Here is a 19,293-nt window from a genome sequence, read left to right on the forward strand (position 1 = left end):
TGGCCGGTGCCGGTCGGTGCCGTTCGGTCAATAAAGGCCCTTCCCGGACTCGGTTCCGCCGCCGCTGTGAGGAGTGATGGGGCGGGCGGGGCAGCTCGAGCCTCCCCGCTAGAGGGCGCCGCCGTGCCCACCCCGGCAGGCAGAGGCGCGCACGGTGATTGGCCGAAACGTCCGCTGGCTCCGCCCCCGCCTGATCCTATATATGGTGGGGCCGTGCCGGGCGGGGGCGGTGCCCGGGTTCGAGTCCCGCGTCGGCCCGCACCGCTCCGCTCGCGCCCGCTCCGCCGGGCCCCGCTGGCCGCGGGTGAGTCCGGGGAGCCGCGCCGAGGCGGGGGACTCCGTCCTCTGCCGGGGGGCACGGGGGCGTGAGGGGTGGAGGGCTGAGGCCTGGCGTAAGGGGAAGGTGGGTGATCAGGGTCGGGCCCATGCGGGGCAGAGCCGGCGTCTCCGACCCCTGGAGGGGGGCGGCGGTGTGGGATGGGGAGGGGTCCCGTGGCCCCCGCGGGTCAGGGTGGGGCTTCCCAGCAGTAAGCAGAGCTGCTGCCCAGCCTGTGCACGCTGGGGACCCCCGGTGCACTCGGGCCCCGTCCCGCCGGGGAGGGGTGGGGGGTATCGCCCGCTCCGGGCCGCCCCGTCCCGGCGCCTCGCTGGGGCTTGCGCGGCTCCCGGGCGCCGGGAATGCCTGACACGCAGCTCTTCCCCCGGCCCTCCCGAGCGGGGAGCGGGCTGGTGTCGTCTTACACGCCTTATATAGACCGCACCGGCCCGGGGAGAGCGGGGGCACGCTGGCCCCCGGCCCTGCGGCCGGGCCGTGCGAGGCGTGGGGAGCCCCGCAGCCGGCCCTGCCCGCCCTCGGGGGGAAGGTCCTGGGGCCGTTCGCAGGGGTCTGGCGGCTCCTTCCAGGTAAAAGGTGACAGGAGGCTGGCGCTGGCCCGTCTGTCCCGAGCCTTGGCCGGCTGACAGCTGTCAGGCAGGGGAGCGCCGGGATTCCCTCCTGCCCAAGCCCCGGAGATGGGCTCGCTCCCAGGGAGCATCTGCTCGGCCGGCTGCCGGAGCGCCAGCCTGGCTGCTGTGCCAGCGCCTCGGGTGGCATCACGCAGCTCCTGTGCTGCTGCTGCTAATTCATCCGGCAAAAATGCTTCTGGTTCCTATCCTTCTGTACCTGCTGTTGCTCCTCTGTGCTCTGAACAGCCTTGGCTCTCAGCAGCAGAAGTTCCTGGGGTGCTGCAAAGGAGAGCACATCCCAGGTTGGGGAAGAGGGCAGAGCCCACAGACACTCCACTGTGGGTGGCAGCAGGGCTGTGCCTGGCTCCCTGGTGCTAGTCAGTGTTAGCCTGGGCCCCTCAGCTCTGACGTTGCTGGAGGAGATGCTGATGGATTTGGGGTGCGTCTCTAACCACAGTGTAGGATGGTCAGGGTGGAGTTACAGCTGGAAACGGGACCTGCCTCCTGTCCTACCCTGCCAGGCACTGAGCCCTCTCCTCTCCTGCTCTGCCTGCATTGTTTCCACATTCCCTAACACTGGGATCACACCCTCTTCCCTTGCAGAGATGGGCGACATGGAGTCCTACAAGGTGATGCTGAACGGGCCAGCACCCTGGGGCTTCAGGCTGCAGGGAGGGAAGGATTTCAGCATGCCGCTCTCCATCTCCAGGGTAAGAGAAACCAAGGCTGGTGACACCCATCCTTCCTCCTGCCTCTGTGGGAGGGAGGCCGCAGTGGCTGAGGCAGAGCCGTACGGGGGATGTAGATGAGCTGGGGCCCCGGGAATGCAGCATCCTGCCCTGCCTGGCTCCACGTAGCCTCCTTGGTCCCTTATCAGCTGCAGCCCAGCACGGGGGTGTTCCGGGCAGAGAGCTGCAGGCAGAAACGTGAAATTCTGCACAGCCTCTGCCGAGGGGGGCAGGGGAGGCCCCTTCCGGACTGTTCCCACCGCAGCAGGAGGGGATCTGCTCTCTGAGATGTGGGACTGGCTTCCTGGTCTGCACCCCAGCACTGGGCTTGGCATCCCAGGACTGAGCCAGTGCCCTTCTGCCCTCCGTTCCACAGCACAGCTCCCAGCTCTGTGCCTGAGGTCACTCCTGAAATGGGCATGGAGAGGAGGAAGCTGCGCTGCTGCGTGCACAGGGATGTGACTCCCTCCACTAAACTCTCCCGTTCCTCCAGTGAGAGCTGGTTGTGCCCGTTAGTTTGAGCCTCTCCCGTTGCAATGTTCCCGGGTTTGACCCCGGCTGTGTGCAGGTCCCCGTCCCTGGGCGGGTGCTGGCCACAGCTTTGGCCACGCAATTGCCTTATAAGCCTTGGAATGTGCCTGCATCGCCTGCGCCGCTGGCGCTGGGGCAGCTGGCATGTACGCTGCTTCTCAAAGGACAGCTTTGCTTTGTGGCATCGAGTGCTGTGTGGGGACCTGCCCCTGGCACGAGCCGGGCACTGCACACCTGCCCCAGAGGGCACAGATGTGCACAGCATCCCAGCACAGAGCACGGGCCCTGGGGCACTGAGTGAGGCTGGAGTCGCCTGTGCCGCTGCCCCGGGGCCTGCTGATCTCTGCTGAGCACGCAGAGACAGATTCAGCCAGTTTATTCTCTAAAAAATGTTTCTCTTGGCTGTGAGCCAGTTTTTAACAAAGGGTCTGGTTGGATGGAGGAGCCTCCCAGAGCCTGGGGCAGGGGCCTCGTGAAGCAGTTCTTGGTGAGGCTTGGGCAGTGCTGCAGTCCTGGGCAGGGCAGGAGGAGCAGCAGGGACGTTCCCAGGGGATGCAGCCAGCTTTGGGGGCTCTCTGGTGAGGCTGGGCTGCATGGCAGGGCGGTGTGCTCTGATGGGAAAGCGTGAGGCTGTGCTGCTCTGCACTCCAGAGGCATCCCCAGACCCAGAACATGCTGCTGTCCTTGCCACTGCTTCCTGTGAGCTGTGCCTGCCACAGCAGCTGGAAGGAAGCATCCTGCCCCAGCTTTGTGGGCTGCAGTGGGGCCCTGCTCTGCAGGTCTGCAGGGGTGGGCAGCACAGGACAACACTGGTGTGTCCATTGGCTTGGCTTTCAGCTGTGTCCATTGCTGTGGCACTCCTGGGTGAGCAGTGAGGCAGTTTCAGCTCACTGATCACACAGAAGAGGTGCCACCATGGCCCTGTGACATGTACCTCCTGTGGCATGGGGCTCTGCTGGAGCTGGGATAAGGACTGCAGTCTGGATGGCTGGATGCTGTGTGGCACATCCTGGCATCTGCCAGCTGGGAAAGAAGAGAGACACTTGGGTGTTACTGGCAGGAAAGCACTGAGGGGGGCTCTGTCTGGACAGGGCAGTGGGTGAGCACCTCTGGATGTGGTAACGGAGGTGCAGGGAACAAAAGGCTGGGTGGAGAGGGGAGGAAGGAAGCCCTGGTTAGCGAGTCAGGGTGGGAAGTGGGAGGGCTGGCACTGCCATGGCTCCTGGCTGTGCTGGCACCTGTCACAGGGGTTTCCTGCACATTGGCATGGAGGGGAACGGGAAGTGCTGACCAGGCTGGGTGAGGCTTTGTGACGCAGCCTGACGTGCTCTCCCCTTCCTGGGCAGTCGTGTGAAAACCTCTCCCAACTCCTGCTCCTGCCTCCAAGCCCACGCAGCTACCCCATGCCTTCCCCAGCCCTCCAGGGCAGCAAGCTGGGGCTTGAAGCAGCGTGGCCAGGAGCTGGGGGCATCACTGCTGTGAGGGCACCGTCGTGTGCCAGGCTGCAGGAACAGGAGGGCAGTGTGGGAGTACCCATGTCCTGCTGGGAATAGCAGTGGGATACAGGTGGAACTGGGCCACATCCAGTCCATATGTGGTGTTTGGCCTGCATGGAGGGCTGGTGTTGGCCTAGAGGAGGGATGTGTGACTCCAGGGTGAGCCGGGTTCTGTAAGGAGGGGCCAGGACTCTGTGGTAAGGATTTTTCAGCCCTCTGACAGTGCTGGGAATCTGGCTCGCTCCTTTTATGTTCATGTCGGACAGGACTTGAGGAAATACTTGGTCTGGGTCCAAGCGCCTCGAGTTCTTCCATGCTGGAGGAGCAGGAATGGCTGCAGCCTGCCCACGTCTGTCTGTCTGTCTGTCAGTGCCTGGGAGCTGTGTGCAGTGCTCTGGGCCCTGCTCTGGCTGTGCATCCCTGGTGGGAGTGCAGGGCAGCCTCCACTTCCCAGCCTGGTGTTGACGTTCAGCCGTGCCACGGAGCCAAGCAGGGCCAAGGCGCATCCCTGGCACCGTGGCCAGGGGAAGGGAAGCTTGTGGCTGTGCTCCCGGCTGTCCCAGCGGGATGACAGGGAGGGGGCGGGTGTCTCCGTGCCCCGGCAGGGCTCCTGCTCCTCTGTGGGAATGAGGTAATGTCTGTGCCTGGTGGGAACGGGCCGGCAGCGCCGGCGGCTGGGGGAGTGCCCCAGGGGTGCCTCCCCTGTCCTTCCCCGCCCCAGCAAAGGGCTGGACGTGCCTGTGGTTTGCAGTGAGATGAGGGCTGCCCGGCAGGCCCTGACTCACTGTGCTCTCTTCCTGCCCTGGGACCACAGGGGTGACTCCAGGGGGTGGCTGGGCTTCGAGGCTGAGGCAGCGCTGCCTCCGTGTTTGGTGTCGTGGAAATGAGGCCCTGGGGTGCTGGCAGGGTCCCCAGGCATGCCACAGGGCAAGGGCTGGGCAGTGCCCTGGAGAAGTGCTTTGCCTTCTGCTGCTGCCAAGGGGAAGACGCTGCTCTGGGCTCACGCACTGGGAAATGAGGAATAATCTGGGGGTTGCCACTTTTCCTGTGCTGGGCTGGGGATCCTGGGCCTTGGAAGGCCCCTGCCCTCATGAGGATGTCCCTCTGCTCCCACGTCACTGCTTGGCTGTTCCAGCTGTCCCTAACTCTGTCTGTCCTGCAGCTGACTCTGGGTGGGAAGGCAGCCCAGGCCGGCGTGGGAGTGGGCGACTGGGTGCTGTACATCGACGGGGAGAGCACCAGTGCCATGACACACATCGAGGCCCAGAACAGGATCCGTGCCTGTGGGGACAGGCTCTGCCTCACCTTGAGCAGGTAGGAATCATGGGTCCCTCAAACATGGGGTTCTGGTATGACTGGAGTGTAATCAGGGCCCTCTGCCCAGTGCCACCTCCTGGTATCTCCATCTCCCAGCATCACTGCTCCTTACTTAGAGCCTGGAAGTCCCTGGCTGTGTCCAAGGGCTCTGCTTGCCTGGATAAGGCTTAACCTGACTGCAAGCCACAGGGCAGTGCCAGCTGGCCATGTTTCCCCTCGGCTGGGTGCCGCATCCCTGGGGTACCAGCATGCTGGTGGTGTCTGGACCAACTCCAGTACCTGCCCATCTGTCTCCTCTTTTGCAGAGCCCAGAACCAGCTGGGGAAGCCGCAGAAGGTACGTGTTGCTCCTGATGCCACAGTGGCAGCTCAGCCTCATCTCAGGGCAAGGGAATCTCAGTGTAGTGAAGCAAATGGACTTTGCTCTTGGGGCTTTTAGGGGGCTGGGGTGTGTTTGAGGGTCTAGAAAGCCCAGCTGGAGGAGCAGCTCTGAGCTCTGGCACTGTGGACGATCTGCACAGTAGGTGCCTGGGCCCAGAGTGTCTGTGCCCCTGCTGGTGCTGGGTGTGGGCAGGGATGCAGAGGGGCCAGCGCAGGGGAGGAGGCTGGGCAGGTGCAGCACCATGTTTGCTAGTGCTGGGGAGTGCCCTGGCACAGGGAGGCAGGGCTGGGGCTGGTGACTGGTGGCTCCTGGGCAGAGGCCACCTGCATGTGTTCAGCTTTGTGCCGTGGGACGGTTGCAGTCGGCGTGTGTGCATGCACCGCCCTGCCACAGGCAGCAGCGAGTGTCCGGGGCACCTACTAATCTCCAAATGACCCTCAGGCTGGGTTTGTGACCTGCTGTCGCTGGCCAGGTGCCCGGTGGAGCGAGTGCCAGCCTGGCAGAGCCTGGTCTCCAAGGTGCACGTGCTGTCCGGCTTCCCTCCCTGGCTGCCTGCTGCGCTGCCTGGCCCAGGGCTGCCCCTTGCATGCTGCTTGACGTGTGAGCCCGTGTCTGTGTGTTTTGTCTCGCTCAGGACTCACTCCCCTGCTCTGAACCCCTGAAATATAACTTCGCTCCCAGCACCGCCCTCAACAAAACAGCCCGGCCCTTCGGGGCCGGCTCACCTCCGAACCCGCGGCCCGGGCTGGTGACGAAACCCGTGACGTACGCGCCCCTGGCGCCCGCCTGCACCCCCCAGCACAACGGGTACGTTGCTGTCCCTCCTGCTCCCCGAGCATCGGGGGGAGCCTGCTGCCCCGCCCTGCTGCGCCTTGCATGCCAGGCACCCTGGGTGGGAGCGGGTGGCAGTGCCCATGCCGAGCAAATGGGGGCTGGCACAACAGAGCTGTCTCACACAGGGACACACAGCCACACTGGTACAGCCACACTCGTGCCAGGCCCTTGCTCAGGGATGTGTCAGCCTGTGGGGGCTCCTGCCAGGCTTGACACGGTGGCTGTAGCAGGACACTGGCTGGCATCTGCAGTGGCAGGGAAATGGTGGCTGGCTGTGACCACTGGCCGGTCCCTGCCTGGGGAAGTCCTGCCGTTCCCCTGGCTGCTGGAAGGGGCTGGACAGAGTGATGGTCTCCAGCCCCGCCACTCTGTTCCCTGGCTCTGCTGCATGTGTGCAGCAGCTGCTGGTCACTGCTCCTCGGGCCAGAGCTGCTGTAGTGCCCAGGAGCCGGGCAGTGGGGCAGGATGTGGCATTGACTGCTCTGGGCATCCAGGCCTGTTCTGGGGGCTGAGGGAGCACAGTCTGGTGCACTGGCATCTGCCCCTGTGCCCCAGTGTGCTCTCAGCCCTGGATGAGCTGGGTGTGTGATTCAGGGATAGGGGGCTAATGCAGGCCATAGGTGAGCTCTGGAAACTTCTTGGGTGCTGTGGGTCTAATTTCACCTTCCTTTTTCTTTCTTTCTCTCCTCCCTTTCTCTTTCCCTCTCCCTACAGGTGCTGAGCCTTGACAAGTCAGTAAGCCTTTTACCTGCTCTCTCTATTCTCCCTGCATGCCTCTTCCCTGCCAGTGCCCTGTCCTTCAGGGCAGGGCCAGCCTGGGGATGGGCACCAGGCACTACTCTGCCCATGTGGGTGGGTCACTGCTGGCACCAAGCTGTCCCCAGTGTAGAGGGGACAGCTGCCTGTCTCTGCCAGCTGCTGGGGCCCTGGAGTGTCCTTGTGTGTGATCCATTCCCTGTTTCCCAAAATGTGGCTGTACTGGGCAAGAGCTGATGGGCTGTGCTGGGCCCATGGCCAGGTGGCACTGCCATAGACGGCTGTGGTGCAGCTTCCCTGATGGTGTTTTTTGACCTTGGCTTATTCTTGCTCTGTCCTTTCTCTTTCTGGTCCTTGGGGCCAGTTTCAAATTGCCAGGAATGGTGGTGGTCATTCCAGAGTCAGTCCTTCACAGGCCCAGCCTTTGTGAGGGAGCAGTTGTGGGGTGGGGAGGAAGACAAAGTGCGACGTCTCTGGTACCGGTGTGCTGTGATTGTGTGCTGGGGAAGGGGGGGGACAGCCCCAGGAGATCTGTCAGATTTGACAGATGGCTCTGTCACTCACAGGCAGCCCCCCCAGCTGCTGGAGCCCCCCAGCACCCCTGTGTGTGACCCTGTGAAGCTGAGGATGTTAGAGGACATTGATGACTCAAAGCCCCCCAGCTGGACCTCCCAGTCCCGCTCCTTCCGCAAACTGTCCCGCCTGGTGGGCGCCGACGCCAGTGAGTTCTGCAGGGCCTGGCACTGCCCAGCTTTGCTGGGGAAACTGGAGCTGGATAAAGGCTCTGGTGCCTCGTGGAGTGTTGGTTTTGGCCCCATTTGGGGCAGTTAGGCCAGGCAGAGCTGCCTCGGGCTGTGTGGGCTCGTGCTGGTGCCGCTGGGCTGGGGCCGTGCTCTGCCCCGTGGCCAGGGCTGTGTGTTGGGACAGGTGGGCAGTGGGAGGAGAGGGCCTTTTCCCTTTTCTGTTCCTTTCCCTTCCTGCTGTCTCTGGGCCTCAGTTGCTGCAGACTGACTCCATCTCCCCCTTTCTCTCCTGCTGTGCTCAGTGGAGGATGGTGAGGACGAGCTAGTTAAAAAGCCCAGGTAAGGGGAGTGTGTGCTGGAGCAGCAGCAGGAGCCACAATGTGCCCACCCCAGGCTCAGCCTATACACCTGGTTCTCTCTTGCTGCTTGCAGTCACTCAGGGGAAGCTCTTTGCTCTGTGGCTATTTTTTCTCTCTGTCTTCAAGAGTCGAGCTGTTGGTGGAGCTGCAGAGCTCGTTCTGCACTCACCCCACAGTGGGCACTGCCAGAGCTCAGCCACTGCTCTGGCCATCACCTTGGGAGGGTCCTGCCAGGACACACCAGCCAGACAAGGTGTCCTGTGCTGGGTAGGACCTGCTGGGCACTGCTGGCACCAAGCTGGGGAGGCCAAGCTCTGCCATTGATCCTTGAGGAAGAGGGATCTGGAGAAGGCTGGTGCACTGAGAACACCTTGCTTGGGGGTATTGGGAGGTGCTAGGCAGCAGCTGGACAGTGTGCTGTGAGCCTGGCATGGGGCTGTGGGGTGGCAGGGCAGGGCTGGCTGAGTGTCTCTGACTTCTCCTGCTGCTGGAGTGCATTTATGAGGGATGGGCTGTGCCGTGGTCAAATACTGAGTGTTGTGCTACCCTTCTCTTCAATATCACAGGGATGCCCATGGGTCCAGCTGGGGCACAGTGGAGCAGTGGTGAGTGCCAGGGTCTGGTGAGGGCACATTTGGCAGCACTGCCCTGTGCTGAAGCAGGGTCTGTGCTTGGTGCTGGCTGAAGTTCCTGCCCTCTTTTGCTCACAGGCAGCCCCCGCAGCCTCTGCAGCCCCCCAGCACCCCCGGGTGTGACCCTGGGAAGCTGAGGATGTTGGAGGACGCTGAGGGCTGGCAGCCCCGCACCGGCACCTCGCAGTCCCGCTCCTTCTGCAAGCTGGCCCAGCTGACAGGCACAGGTGGCAGTGAGTTCCCACAGGGCCTGGCACTGCCTGGGGATGTGGGGCTGTTTTGGGGTAATCAGAAGCTGGGAGGAGCAGTGGGGTGATGTAGCACCCGGGAGTGTTGGTTTTGGCCCCAGTTAACTCCCTGAGGGCAGCTGAGCCAGCGGGAGCTGCCCAGGGCTGTGTGTGGGCTCATGGTGGTGCTGCTGGTCTGGGGTTGTGCTCTGCCCTGTGGCCAGACAGGGCTGTGCAATGGGGCCAGGTGAGTGGAGAGGTTGGTTTTCCTCCTTTGCCTTCCTGCTTTTCCTGGACCTTGGTTGCTGCAGACTGACTCCATCTCCCCCTTTCTCTCCTGCTGCACTCAGTGGAGGATGGTGAGGATGAATTTATTAAAAAACCCAGGTAAGGGGATCGTGTGCCAGGGCAACAGCAGGAGCCACAGGGTGCCCACCCTGGGTTCAGCCCACAAGGCTTGTTCTCTCTCACTGCTTGCAGTCACTCAGGGGAAGCTCTTTGCCTGTTGCTGTTTCTTCTTTCCTCTCCTTATCCTCCACCCTCTGTCCTATCCTTTCCTTCTTCCTAGAGCCAAGCTGTTGGCAGAGCCACAGGCTCACGCCACAACAGGCACTGCCAGTGCTCAGCCACTGCTCTGTCACCTCAGGAGGGTCCTGCCCAGACACCCACCAGCCAGGCAGGCTGTGCCCAGATGAATGTCCTCATGCTGGGTGTGCAGGCAGGACATGCTTGGCACTGCTGGCACCAAGCTGGGGAGGCCAAGATGCAGCACAGTGTGCTGGGCACAGTGGGCAGGGGTGGCTGCTGGCACTGACAGCACCTTGCTGGGGGTGTTGGGAGTTGCAGGGTAGGAAATGGGACCAGACTGGGGCACAGTGTCATGTGGGGCCAGGGAATGGCTGCAAGGCTGATCAGGAGTGAACACTGTCAGCATTTCCACAAGGCTCGTGCGTCTCTGGGGCTGTGGATGTGTATGGGGAGGGATGGGCTGGTCAAACACTGACTGCTGTGCCACCATTCTTTCTGATACCACAGGGATGCCCATGGGTCCAACTGGGGCACGGGGCAGCATCGGTGAGTGCCAGGGTCTGGCAGAGGTGTTGGCATGTGCCAGGGCATCTTTGGGGATGCGTCCCTGTTCCACAGCAGGGTCCAGTCCTGGTGCTGAGCTCCTGCCCTCTGTCACTCACAGGCAGCCCCCCCAGCCCCTGGAGCCCCCCAGTGACAGTGTATGTGACCCTGTGAAGCTGAAGATGTTAGAGGACATTGTGGACACAAAGCCCCACACCTGGACCTCCCAGTCCCGCTCCTTCCGCAAACTGGCCCGGCTGGTGGGAGCCAGCAGCAGTGAGTTCTGCAGGGCCTGGCACTGCCTGGCTGCCCAGCTGTGCCCAGCTGTGCTGGGGCAGCTGCTAAAGGCTGTGGTGTGTTGATACAGCAGGGCATTGGTTTTGGCCCATTTGGGCCCTCTGTGGCAGCTGAACCAGCAGGAGCTGCCCAGGGCTGTGTGGGCTCGTGGTGGTGTCACTGAGCTGGAGCTGTGCTCTGCCCCGTGGCCAGGCAGGGCTGTGTGTTGGGGCAGGGGGGCTGTGGGAGGAAAGGACATTTTTCCTTCCTTTCCCTTCCCCTTCCTTCCTGCTGTCTCTGGCCTCAGTTGTCACAGACTGACTCCATCTCCCCCTCTCTCTCCTGGTGTCCTCAGTGGATGAAGGTGACGATGAGCCCGTTAAAAAGCCCAGGTAAGGGGCAGCAGCAGGAGCCACAAGGTGCCCATGCCAGGCTCTGTCCCCACAGCCACTTCACCCTTGCTGCTTGCAGTCACTCTGGGGGTGCTCTTTGCACTGCTGGGGGTTCTCCCCTCCCTCTCTGTCCCCTCTCCCAGACTTGAGGTGTTTTCAGAGCTGCACAATGGGCACTGCCAGCACTCAGCCACCGCTCTGACCATCACCTCAGGAGGGTCTGCCTCAAGCACCCACCTGGGTAGGGGTGGCTGGTGGCAATCACAACACCTTGCTGGAGATGTTGGGAGGTGCTGGGCAGCAGCTGTTCTTGGTGCTTTGCATCCTGAGCAGCTGTGGAGCAGCTGCAAGGCTGCTGGTCAGTATTTCCCTGTGGTTCGTGCCTCCACGGGGCTGTGGGTGCATATGGCAGGCATGGTCAAACAGTGACTGTTGTGCTGCTGTTTCTTCCAATGTCACAGGGATTCCCATGGGTCCATCTGGGGCATAGTGGAGCAGCGGTGAGTGCCACGGTCCAGCAGAGGTGTTGCCATGTTCCAGGTCACGTTTTTCAGCACTGCCCTGTGTTGCAGTGTTGGGCAGGGTCTGTGCTCTGTGCTGGCTGAGCTCCTGCCCTCTGACACTCACAGGGAGCCTCTGGAGCCCCCCAGCACCCCCGGGTGTGACCCTGGGAAGCTGCGGCTGATGGAGGACGCGGAGGGCTGGCAGCCCCGCACCGGCACCTCGCAGTCCCGCTCCTTCCGCAAGCTGGCCCAGCTGACGGGCACAGATGAGAGTGAGTCCCCACAGGGCCTGGCACTGCCCGGGGGTGTGGGACTGTTCTGGCAGTAGGGTGATGTGGAATCAGAAATTTGACTTTGGCCCTAAGTCACCCCTTGAGGGCAGCTGAGCCAGCAGGAGCTGCCCGGGTGCTCATAGGGCCATGCTCTGCCTCATGGCCAAGCAGGGCTGTGTGATGGGCTGAGGGGATGGTGGGTTTTCCTCTTTTCCTGTCCTGCTTTTCCTGGGCATCAGTCACTGCGGACTGATGCCATCTCCCCCTTTCTCTCCTGCTGCAGTGGAGGATAGTGAGGATGAGATTGTTAAAAAGCCCAGGTAAGGGGAGCATGTGCTGAGGCTGAATATCCCAGGTGTCTGGGCACTGCTGGCTCTGAGCTGGAGATGCTGAGCTGCACCTTAGCCTTTTGAGCATACAAGGAGTGGAGGGGGCTGATGGCCCTGGGAAAACCTGGCTATGGGATGTTGGGAGGTGCTGGGAGTGCCTGCACCTGGGGCACATTTTCCTGTGAGCCTGGTGTGGCAGAGCTGGGTGAGTGCTGCTGGCTCATTTCCCCTCAGCATCACTACTTCTCATGACTCAGGGCAAACTCTTTGCCCTGTTGTGGATTCTTCTCTCCCTCTTTGTCCTCTGCCAGAGCTGAGGTGGTGGTGGAGCTGCAGAGCCCACCTTGTACTCAGTCCACACCAGGCACTGCCAGTGCTCAGCCACTGCTTTGACCTTCACCTTGGGAGGTTCCTGCCTGGACACCCCCTGGCCAGACAGTTTGTCCCCAAATGGGTGTGCAGGCAAAGTCACTGGGCACTGCTGGCACCAAGCTGGGGAGGTTAATATGCAGCAGAGTGTGTAGGGATGGCTGGTGGCACAACACTTTGCTGGGCATTTTTGGAGTCACAGGGCAGGCACTGTACCTGGGGCACGATATCATGTGGGGTCATGGAATGGCTGCAAGGCTGGCCAGGAGTGAATGCTGTTGGCATTTCCATGAGGTTCTCGTATCTCTGACATTGTGGGTGCATATGGAAAGCATGGGCTGAGCCATGGATCAGCCACTGACTGCTGTGCCACCGTTTTTTCTGCTGCCACAGGGATGCCCGTGGGTCCAGCTGGGGCACGGTGGAGCAGCGGTGAGTGCCAGGGTGTGGCAGAGATGCTGCCCTGTGCCAGAGCACCTTTTGGAGTGCTTCCCTGTTCCAGAGCAGGGTCTGTGCTTGGTGCTGGCTGAGCTCCTGCCCTCTGTCACTCACAGACAGCCCCCACAGCCTCTGGAGCCCCCCAGCACCCCCGGATGCAATCCTGGGAAGCTGAGGATGTTGGAGGATGCTGAGGACTGGCAGCCCCGCACCGGCACCTCGCAGTCCCGCTCCTTCCGCAAGCTGGCCCAGCTGACGGGCACAGATGAGAGTGAGTCCCCACAGGGCCTGGCACTGCCCGGGGGTGTGGGGCTGTTTTGGCACAGCCAGAAGCTGGGAGAGGCAGTGGGATGATGTGGCATCAGGAGTTTGATTTTGGTCCTAAGTCACCCCTTGGGGGCAGCTGAGCCAGCAGGAGCTGCCCGGGGCTGTGTGTGGGCTCATGGTGGTCCTCATGGGGCCATGCCCTGCCCCACGGCCAAGCAGGGCTGAGAAGGGACGGGATGGTGGGTGGGGAAGTTGGTTTTCCTCCTTTCCTGCTTTTCCTGGGCATCATTCACTGCAGACTGATGCCATCTCCCCCTTTCTCTCCTGCTGCAGTGGAGGATGGTGAGGATGAGATTGTTAAAAAGCCCAGGTAAGGGGAGCATGTGCTGAGGCTGCATGTCCCAGGTGTCTGGGCACTGCTGGCTCTGAGCTGGAGATGCTGAGCTGCACCTTAGCCTTTTGAGCATACAAGGAGTGGAGGAGGCTGATGGCACTGGGAAAACCTGGCTATGGGATGTTGGGAGGTGCTGGGAGTGCCTGCACCTGGGGCACATTTTCCTGTGAGCCTGGTGTGGCAGAGCTGGGTGAGTGCTGCTGGCTCATTTCCCCTCAGCATCACTACTTCTCATGACTCAGGGCAAACTCTTTGCCCTGTTGTGGATTCTTCTCTCCCTCTTTGTCCTCTGCCAGAGCTGAGGTGGTGGTGGAGCTGCAGAGCCCACCTTGTACTCAGTCCACACCAGGCACTGCCAGTGCTCAGCCACTGCTTTGACCTTCACCTTGGGAGGTTCCTGCCTGGACACCCCCTGGCCAGACAGTTTGTCCCCAAATGGGTGTGCAGGCAAAGTCACTGGGCACTGCTGGCACCAAGCTGGGGAGGTTAATATGCAGCAGAGTGTGTAGGAATGGCTGGTGGCACAACACTTTGCTGGGCATTTTTGGAGTCACAGGGCAGGCACTGTACCTGGGGCACGATATCATGTGGGGTCATGGAATGGCTGCAAGGCTGGCCAGGAGTGAATGGTGTTGGCATTTCCACGAGGTTCTCGTATCTCTGACATTGTGGGTGCATATGGAAAGCATGGGCTGAGCCATGGATCAGCCACTGACTGCTGTGCCACCGTTTTTTCTGCTGCCACAGGGATGCCCGTGGGTCCAGCTGGGGCACGGTGGAGCAGCGGTGAGTGCCAGGGTGTGGCAGAGATGCTGCCCTGTGCCAGAGCACCTTTTGGAGTGCTTCCCTGTTCCAGAGCAGGGTCTGTGCTTGGTGCTGGCTGAGCTCCTGCCCTCTGTCACTCACAGACAGCCCCCACAGCCTCTGGAGCCCCCCAGCACCCCCGGATGCAATCCTGGGAAGCTGAGGATGTTGGAGGATGCTGAGGACTGGCAGCCCCGCACCGGCACCTCGCAGTCCCGCTCCTTCCGCAAGCTGGCCCAGCTGACGGGCACAGATGAGAGTGAGTCCCCACAGGGCCTGGCACTGCCTGGGGCTGCTGGGCTCTCCATGGGCTGCCAGGGTCCGGCAGAATCTGGACTGGCACTGGAGTGTTGGTTTTGGCCCTGTGTGGTCCCTGTGGGGTGGCTGAGTCAGGGGAGCTGGTGGGGCTGTGCGCGGTCTCGTGGTGGTGATACAGGTCTGGGGTCTTGGTCTGCCCTGTGGCTGGGCAGGGCTTTGTTTTGGGGCAGAGGCTGGTGGGAGGAGAGATTGGTTTTCTTCTTTTCCCCCTTTCCCCTCTTGTTGTTCCGGGGCCTCTGTCTGTGAGGACTGACTGTTTCCTCCTTTCTCTCCTGCTGCGCTCAGTGGAGGATCATGATGATGTGTTTGTTAGGAAGCCCAGGTAAGGGGAGTGTGTGGCAGCAGGAGCTGGGGGGCTGCACATCCTGGGCAGAACCCCTTGGGCATTGCTGCCCCTCAGCTGGGAATGCTGAGCTGCGCTGTGGTGGCCCAGAAACGTCGGGTTGGGAGTGGCTGATGGCACTGGCCAATCTCACCGGGTTGTTGTAATGTTTGGGTGGCATCTGGACCTGGGGCACAGTGTCCTGCAAGCCTGGCGTGGGGCTGTGGGGCAGCTGAGGTCATGGATGTCACCAGTTTGTCAGGGTTGTTCTTTGTTCTGTGCAGCCAGGCGGGGGGGTGGACAGCACCCCATTTTTTGCCTTTACCTGTCTGTAAAACCTCCTGCCTTGGTGCTGTGGCCCTTGAGTACCAGCTCTGCGCAGTTTGCTCTGACTCAAATAAAAGTTGGGTTTGTTGCCATCTCCTTTTTGAATTTGTCTTGGAGAAGCACAGAGCCGCTGGCTCTCCCTCTTTCCCTGTCCCCCCTCTTTCATTGGGCTGTGCCTCTTTAGCCCTGGCTTGCCCTGCCTGTTCCCAGCACTGCTGAGCTGGACCCTGGGGCTCCCTGTGTCAGGCCACGTCCAGGTCCCCCTGCACCCCAATGAGACTGGGGGTGATCATCACATATTAGTAGGCAGCCAAAGTCTGTGTGTTCCCTGGGGTCCCTGGTCAGTGTGGAGAAGCCCAGAACCTTCCCTCCTGCCTCTCCCCAGACCACCACAGTGGGTACCAGAGACCCTGGGAGTGCTGTGTCTTGGCAGGACTGAAGGCCCTTGGCTCAGTGCCTCATCACTAAACCACTTACTGCTGGCCATGGGGGCTTGGCCAGCTCCCTCCTGCTTGTTGGGGTGGGGAGCCCTGCCTGCACCCCCTGGGCAGTGGGGGCGAGCAGGGCAGGCTGGATTAACTGCTTGTTCTGTAGCCAGGTCTCCATGCCGGACCCGTCCCCAGGAGCAACGATGAAGACGGAGCCAGGACTGGGTGAGCAAAACATCTCTGGGCGTTTTGGGGAGGGGCTGCCGAGGGATCAGGAGCGCTCTCCTTAAGGCTTGTGTGTGTGTGCAGCCCCCAGGACCCCCAGTGCCACCCCTAGCCCCACCAGCCGCCCGCCCTGGGCTGTGGACCCCTCGTTTGCCGAGCGCTACGCCCCGGACAAGACGAGCACGGTGGTGAGCAAGCACAGCCAGCCAGCCACGCCCACCCCCATGCAGAACCGCAGCTCCATCGTGCAGGCAGCCCAGCAGGCCCCCGAGGGGCCCGGCCGCACCCCCCTGTGCTACAAATGCAACAAAGTCATCAGGTGAGCCCCGGCTGCCACCACTGCCACGGCATGTCCTGAGCCCTGGGCCCTGGACATGGCTGACGTGGCTCTGTCCTGCCGCAGGGGACGGTACCTCGTGGCGCTGGGACATTATTACCACCCCGAGGAGTTCGTCTGCTGCCAGTGCAGGAAGGTGCTGGATGAGGGCGGCTTCTTTGAGGAGAAAGGCTCCATCTTCTGCCCCAAGTGCTACGACACGCGCTACGCGCCCACCTGCGCCAAGTGCAAGAAGAAGATCACTGGGGTGAGTGTCCCTCAGCTGCCCTCCATCTCCTCCTTGCCTTCTGCTGTGGGTGCCTGGCTCTGTCCCTGCCCACCTTGGTCCAGCTCAAGGGATTCCTTGTCCCTTCCTGCCCTTGCTGCTCCTGCCCCTGGCTGACAGTGGCTCCCCTCCAGGAGGTGATGCACGCACTGAAGATGACCTGGCACGTGCAGTGCTTCACCTGCAACGCCTGCAAAACTCCCATCCGCAACCGAGCCTTCTACATGGAGGAGGGACAGCCCTACTGCGAGAGAGGTAGGAGCCAGGGGACCCCATGTGTCACCTCATGTGGCCCTGGGGCACCACTGGGACTCAGCAGCTGCACACAGGACTGGGGACGTGAGCTGCCCTGCTCCTCGGGGCTCCCCCTGGGCTGTGGGGGGCAGAGAGACCCCAATCCCACAGCCCTGAGCGCTCCATCCTGGTTCTCCCTAGCTGCAGGGTAGTGCCATGCTCCTGTGTTGCCATGGCAATGAGGGAGGATGTACATCAAAGCTACTGCTGCATCCTGGGAGCTGAGGTTCTCCTCCTCCCCCTGGAGCCCTGTGGTGGCCGAACCACCCTGCACCTTTCAGGGTATAATCTCACCTGGATGGGGGCTGGCAGGGCTGTCCCCAGGCTGTGCCTGTGGGATCCTGGCTGAGCTGCAGCCCTGCTCCTCTGGGATGAGCAGCTGTAGTGCATGGAAGTGCTGACCTGTGCTCTGCCTTTCTCACAGACTATGAGAAGATGTTTGGCACCAAGTGCCGCGGCTGTGACTTCAAGATCGATGCTGGGGACCGGTTCCTGGAGGCGCTGGGCTTCAGCTGGCACGACACTTGCTTTGTCTGTGCGGTGAGCAGTGTGCCTCCCTCCCCGACTGCTGCAGGGCCTGTGCCTCTCCCTGGCAGTCCTGCCCTGGGTGGGGTACACCAGCAGCACTGGGGACCTGCTGCCACAAGATTTTTCCCACTTGCCTCCATTCTGGGAGCTTGGGATTCTGCTCTGAGCCTTCTGGTCCCTGGCAGTGTCCCAGACCCACGTGGAGGTCCCTGTGTGACACCATGCTCGGCTGTGGGGGATCCAGAGGCTGACTCGGCCCCTCAGCCTGACCACCTGCACTCTCCTCCCCAGATCTGCCAGACCAACCTGGAAGGGAAGACGTTCTACTCCAAGAAGGACAAGCCTCTGTGCAAGAGCCATGCTTTCTCCCATGTGTGAGGGGTGGAAATCCAGCTGTGTCTACACATGCCCCTGGCCCTGCATGCTCCTCTCCCCCTGCCCTGCTGGCCCTAGGGAGCCAGGCTGGGCCCTTGGCCCTTTCCCTTGCTCCTGCCCCCTTCCTAGCAGCTCCTGGCTCAACTCCAGCCAGATAGAGTGCTGGGTCCAGCCTTTGATAGCTGGGTGGCTTCTTATATGCTTTTCAGCTGGCCCTAGGAGCCCTGGGAATGGGATGCTGCATGGATCTCCTGCCCCTGAGCCACGCAGCATGGTGGGCACAACCATGCTGAGGCTGGAATTGGAGAGGGTCTGCCACAGCTGGGCTGCTCCCTTGCTGCCTGGTAGCTCATTGCTGGGGCAGGGACACTCCTTCCACATCCCTCCCCGAGTGGGTGAGGACCAGCTCCTGTCTCACTCTCCCCAGCCTTCCCTGCTGTGTGCTTGGGGCTGGAGACCCAGCCCTGCTCCTCTGCTGGGGCCCTGCCCATGCCAACCCACCAGGCACCCCTCACACTGCTGCGGTGGTTTCCTGCCCCAGCTGCATTCCAGGGGTGTCTGTCCCTCATGCCCCCCACTCTGCTGGCATCCCCTGGGGCTGGCATCACCCCCAGCCATGGGCTGGCAGCGTGTGCTGATGCCAGCCCAGCCAGGTGACTGCTCCTGCAAGGCTTGGGCACAGCTTCCTACCAAAGAGCTCTCTGCCACTGCCATCCTGGGGCCACCGAGTCCTCCCCCCACACCACACCCTCTGGTCGGGCTGCCCTGATGTAGCCACGGTGCTTTTAGTGCCTTTAATAAACACATTTCTGCAAGTGCTGCCTGTGTCCCGGCCGTGGTTCTGCCGAGCGAGGTGCGGCCGGCTGGGAAGGTCATGCTCTGCCCTCATCCCGCTCCCTCTGGGGCCTGACTCAGCTCCCTCCAGCTTTCCAGGGAAACTCTTTGCCTCACATTTCTCCTCCTCTGCCCGCGTCAGCCCAGGCTTGACCCCATGTGTTGGCTGGGTCATCCCTCTTGTCACAGGCAGGGCCGCTAATGGAGGCAGTAATAAATCTGGGGGTGCAAAATGCAGCAAGGAGAGATGGGGAAGGGGTCAGACCTTATTGGGGGCCCTTGTGGGGCAGTGTCCTTGTGCCTGAGCACTGTAGAGGGGTTGAGGAGCCATGGGGCACGCATGGGCCACGTGCACCAGCTCTGGGCGTTCTCCAGTGTGGAGCAGCCAAGCGTTCACTCATGTGCTGCAGCTGCTGTCCCAAAGGATAGGGCTGAGGCCACAGCAGCACCTCCAGCTGGAACGGGCCAGAGGGCAGCGGCTGTGGGGAAGTGGCTGTTCTCCTCCCTCTCCACTCTGACAGCTGGAACGGTCATTAATAATTGCAGCTCTTGCCATGATGAGCAATTGTAAGGAAAATTGTCTTGCTCATCTACTGGAAGGTTCTGCCGGGGGCAGGAGCCGGCTGTGGGGAGCCAAATGCCTCCTGGCATCACCCAGATCTGGGCTACGGTGCCGTGTCTTCTCATTGCCAGTTCCAGGAGTGCAAAAGCACATCAAAGATGGGGTGAGGAAAGTCGAGGGATAAAGACAGGCTGGGGCTGGGCCAGGCGCTCAGGCTGGGGCACAGGAGAGCAGTGGGATGGTCACGCTGAGAAGCAGCAGGACACGGGTGCAGCAAAGGACAGAAACAGCTGGTGCCTGCCTGGCAGGGCTGGCAGGAGCAGGGCTGAGTGCCCCGTGTGAGTCCCAGCTGGGCAGCCAAGGTCAGAGGAAGCACAGGGGAAGGTGAGGCGGCTGTGGCCCCACGTGGGCAGC

At 62.0% G+C, this 19,293-nt stretch overlaps 1 protein-coding gene across 1 annotated transcript; it reads left to right on the forward strand.

Moving 5' to 3' along the window:
• The first annotated feature begins 246 nt into the window (after positions 1 to 246).
• On the forward strand, positions 247 to 18,302 carry PDLIM7 (PDZ and LIM domain 7). Its single transcript, XM_058815212.1, is given in 30 exon segments — positions 247 to 304; positions 1,549 to 1,655; positions 4,863 to 5,014; positions 5,323 to 5,353; positions 6,947 to 6,963; positions 7,555 to 7,709; positions 8,034 to 8,070; positions 8,164 to 8,328; positions 8,330 to 8,465; positions 8,467 to 8,546; positions 8,657 to 8,695; positions 8,801 to 8,955; positions 9,300 to 9,336; positions 9,985 to 10,023; positions 10,142 to 10,296; positions 10,652 to 10,688; positions 10,832 to 10,905; positions 10,908 to 10,929; positions 11,150 to 11,188; positions 11,318 to 11,463; positions 13,200 to 13,236; positions 14,008 to 14,046; positions 14,169 to 14,323; positions 14,668 to 14,704; positions 15,626 to 15,684; positions 15,769 to 16,003; positions 16,088 to 16,268; positions 16,421 to 16,541; positions 17,005 to 17,120; positions 17,400 to 18,302. Coding segments are annotated over 29 exon segments (2,688 nt in total). The 5' UTR covers positions 247 to 304; positions 1,549 to 1,550; the 3' UTR covers positions 17,487 to 18,302.
• Positions 18,303 to 19,293: the final 991 nt, after the last annotated feature.

The sequence above is a fragment of the Ammospiza caudacuta genome, chromosome 16, assembly GCF_027887145.1.
Source record: "Ammospiza caudacuta isolate bAmmCau1 chromosome 16, bAmmCau1.pri, whole genome shotgun sequence".
Taxonomy (NCBI): domain Eukaryota; kingdom Metazoa; phylum Chordata; class Aves; order Passeriformes; family Passerellidae; genus Ammospiza; species Ammospiza caudacuta.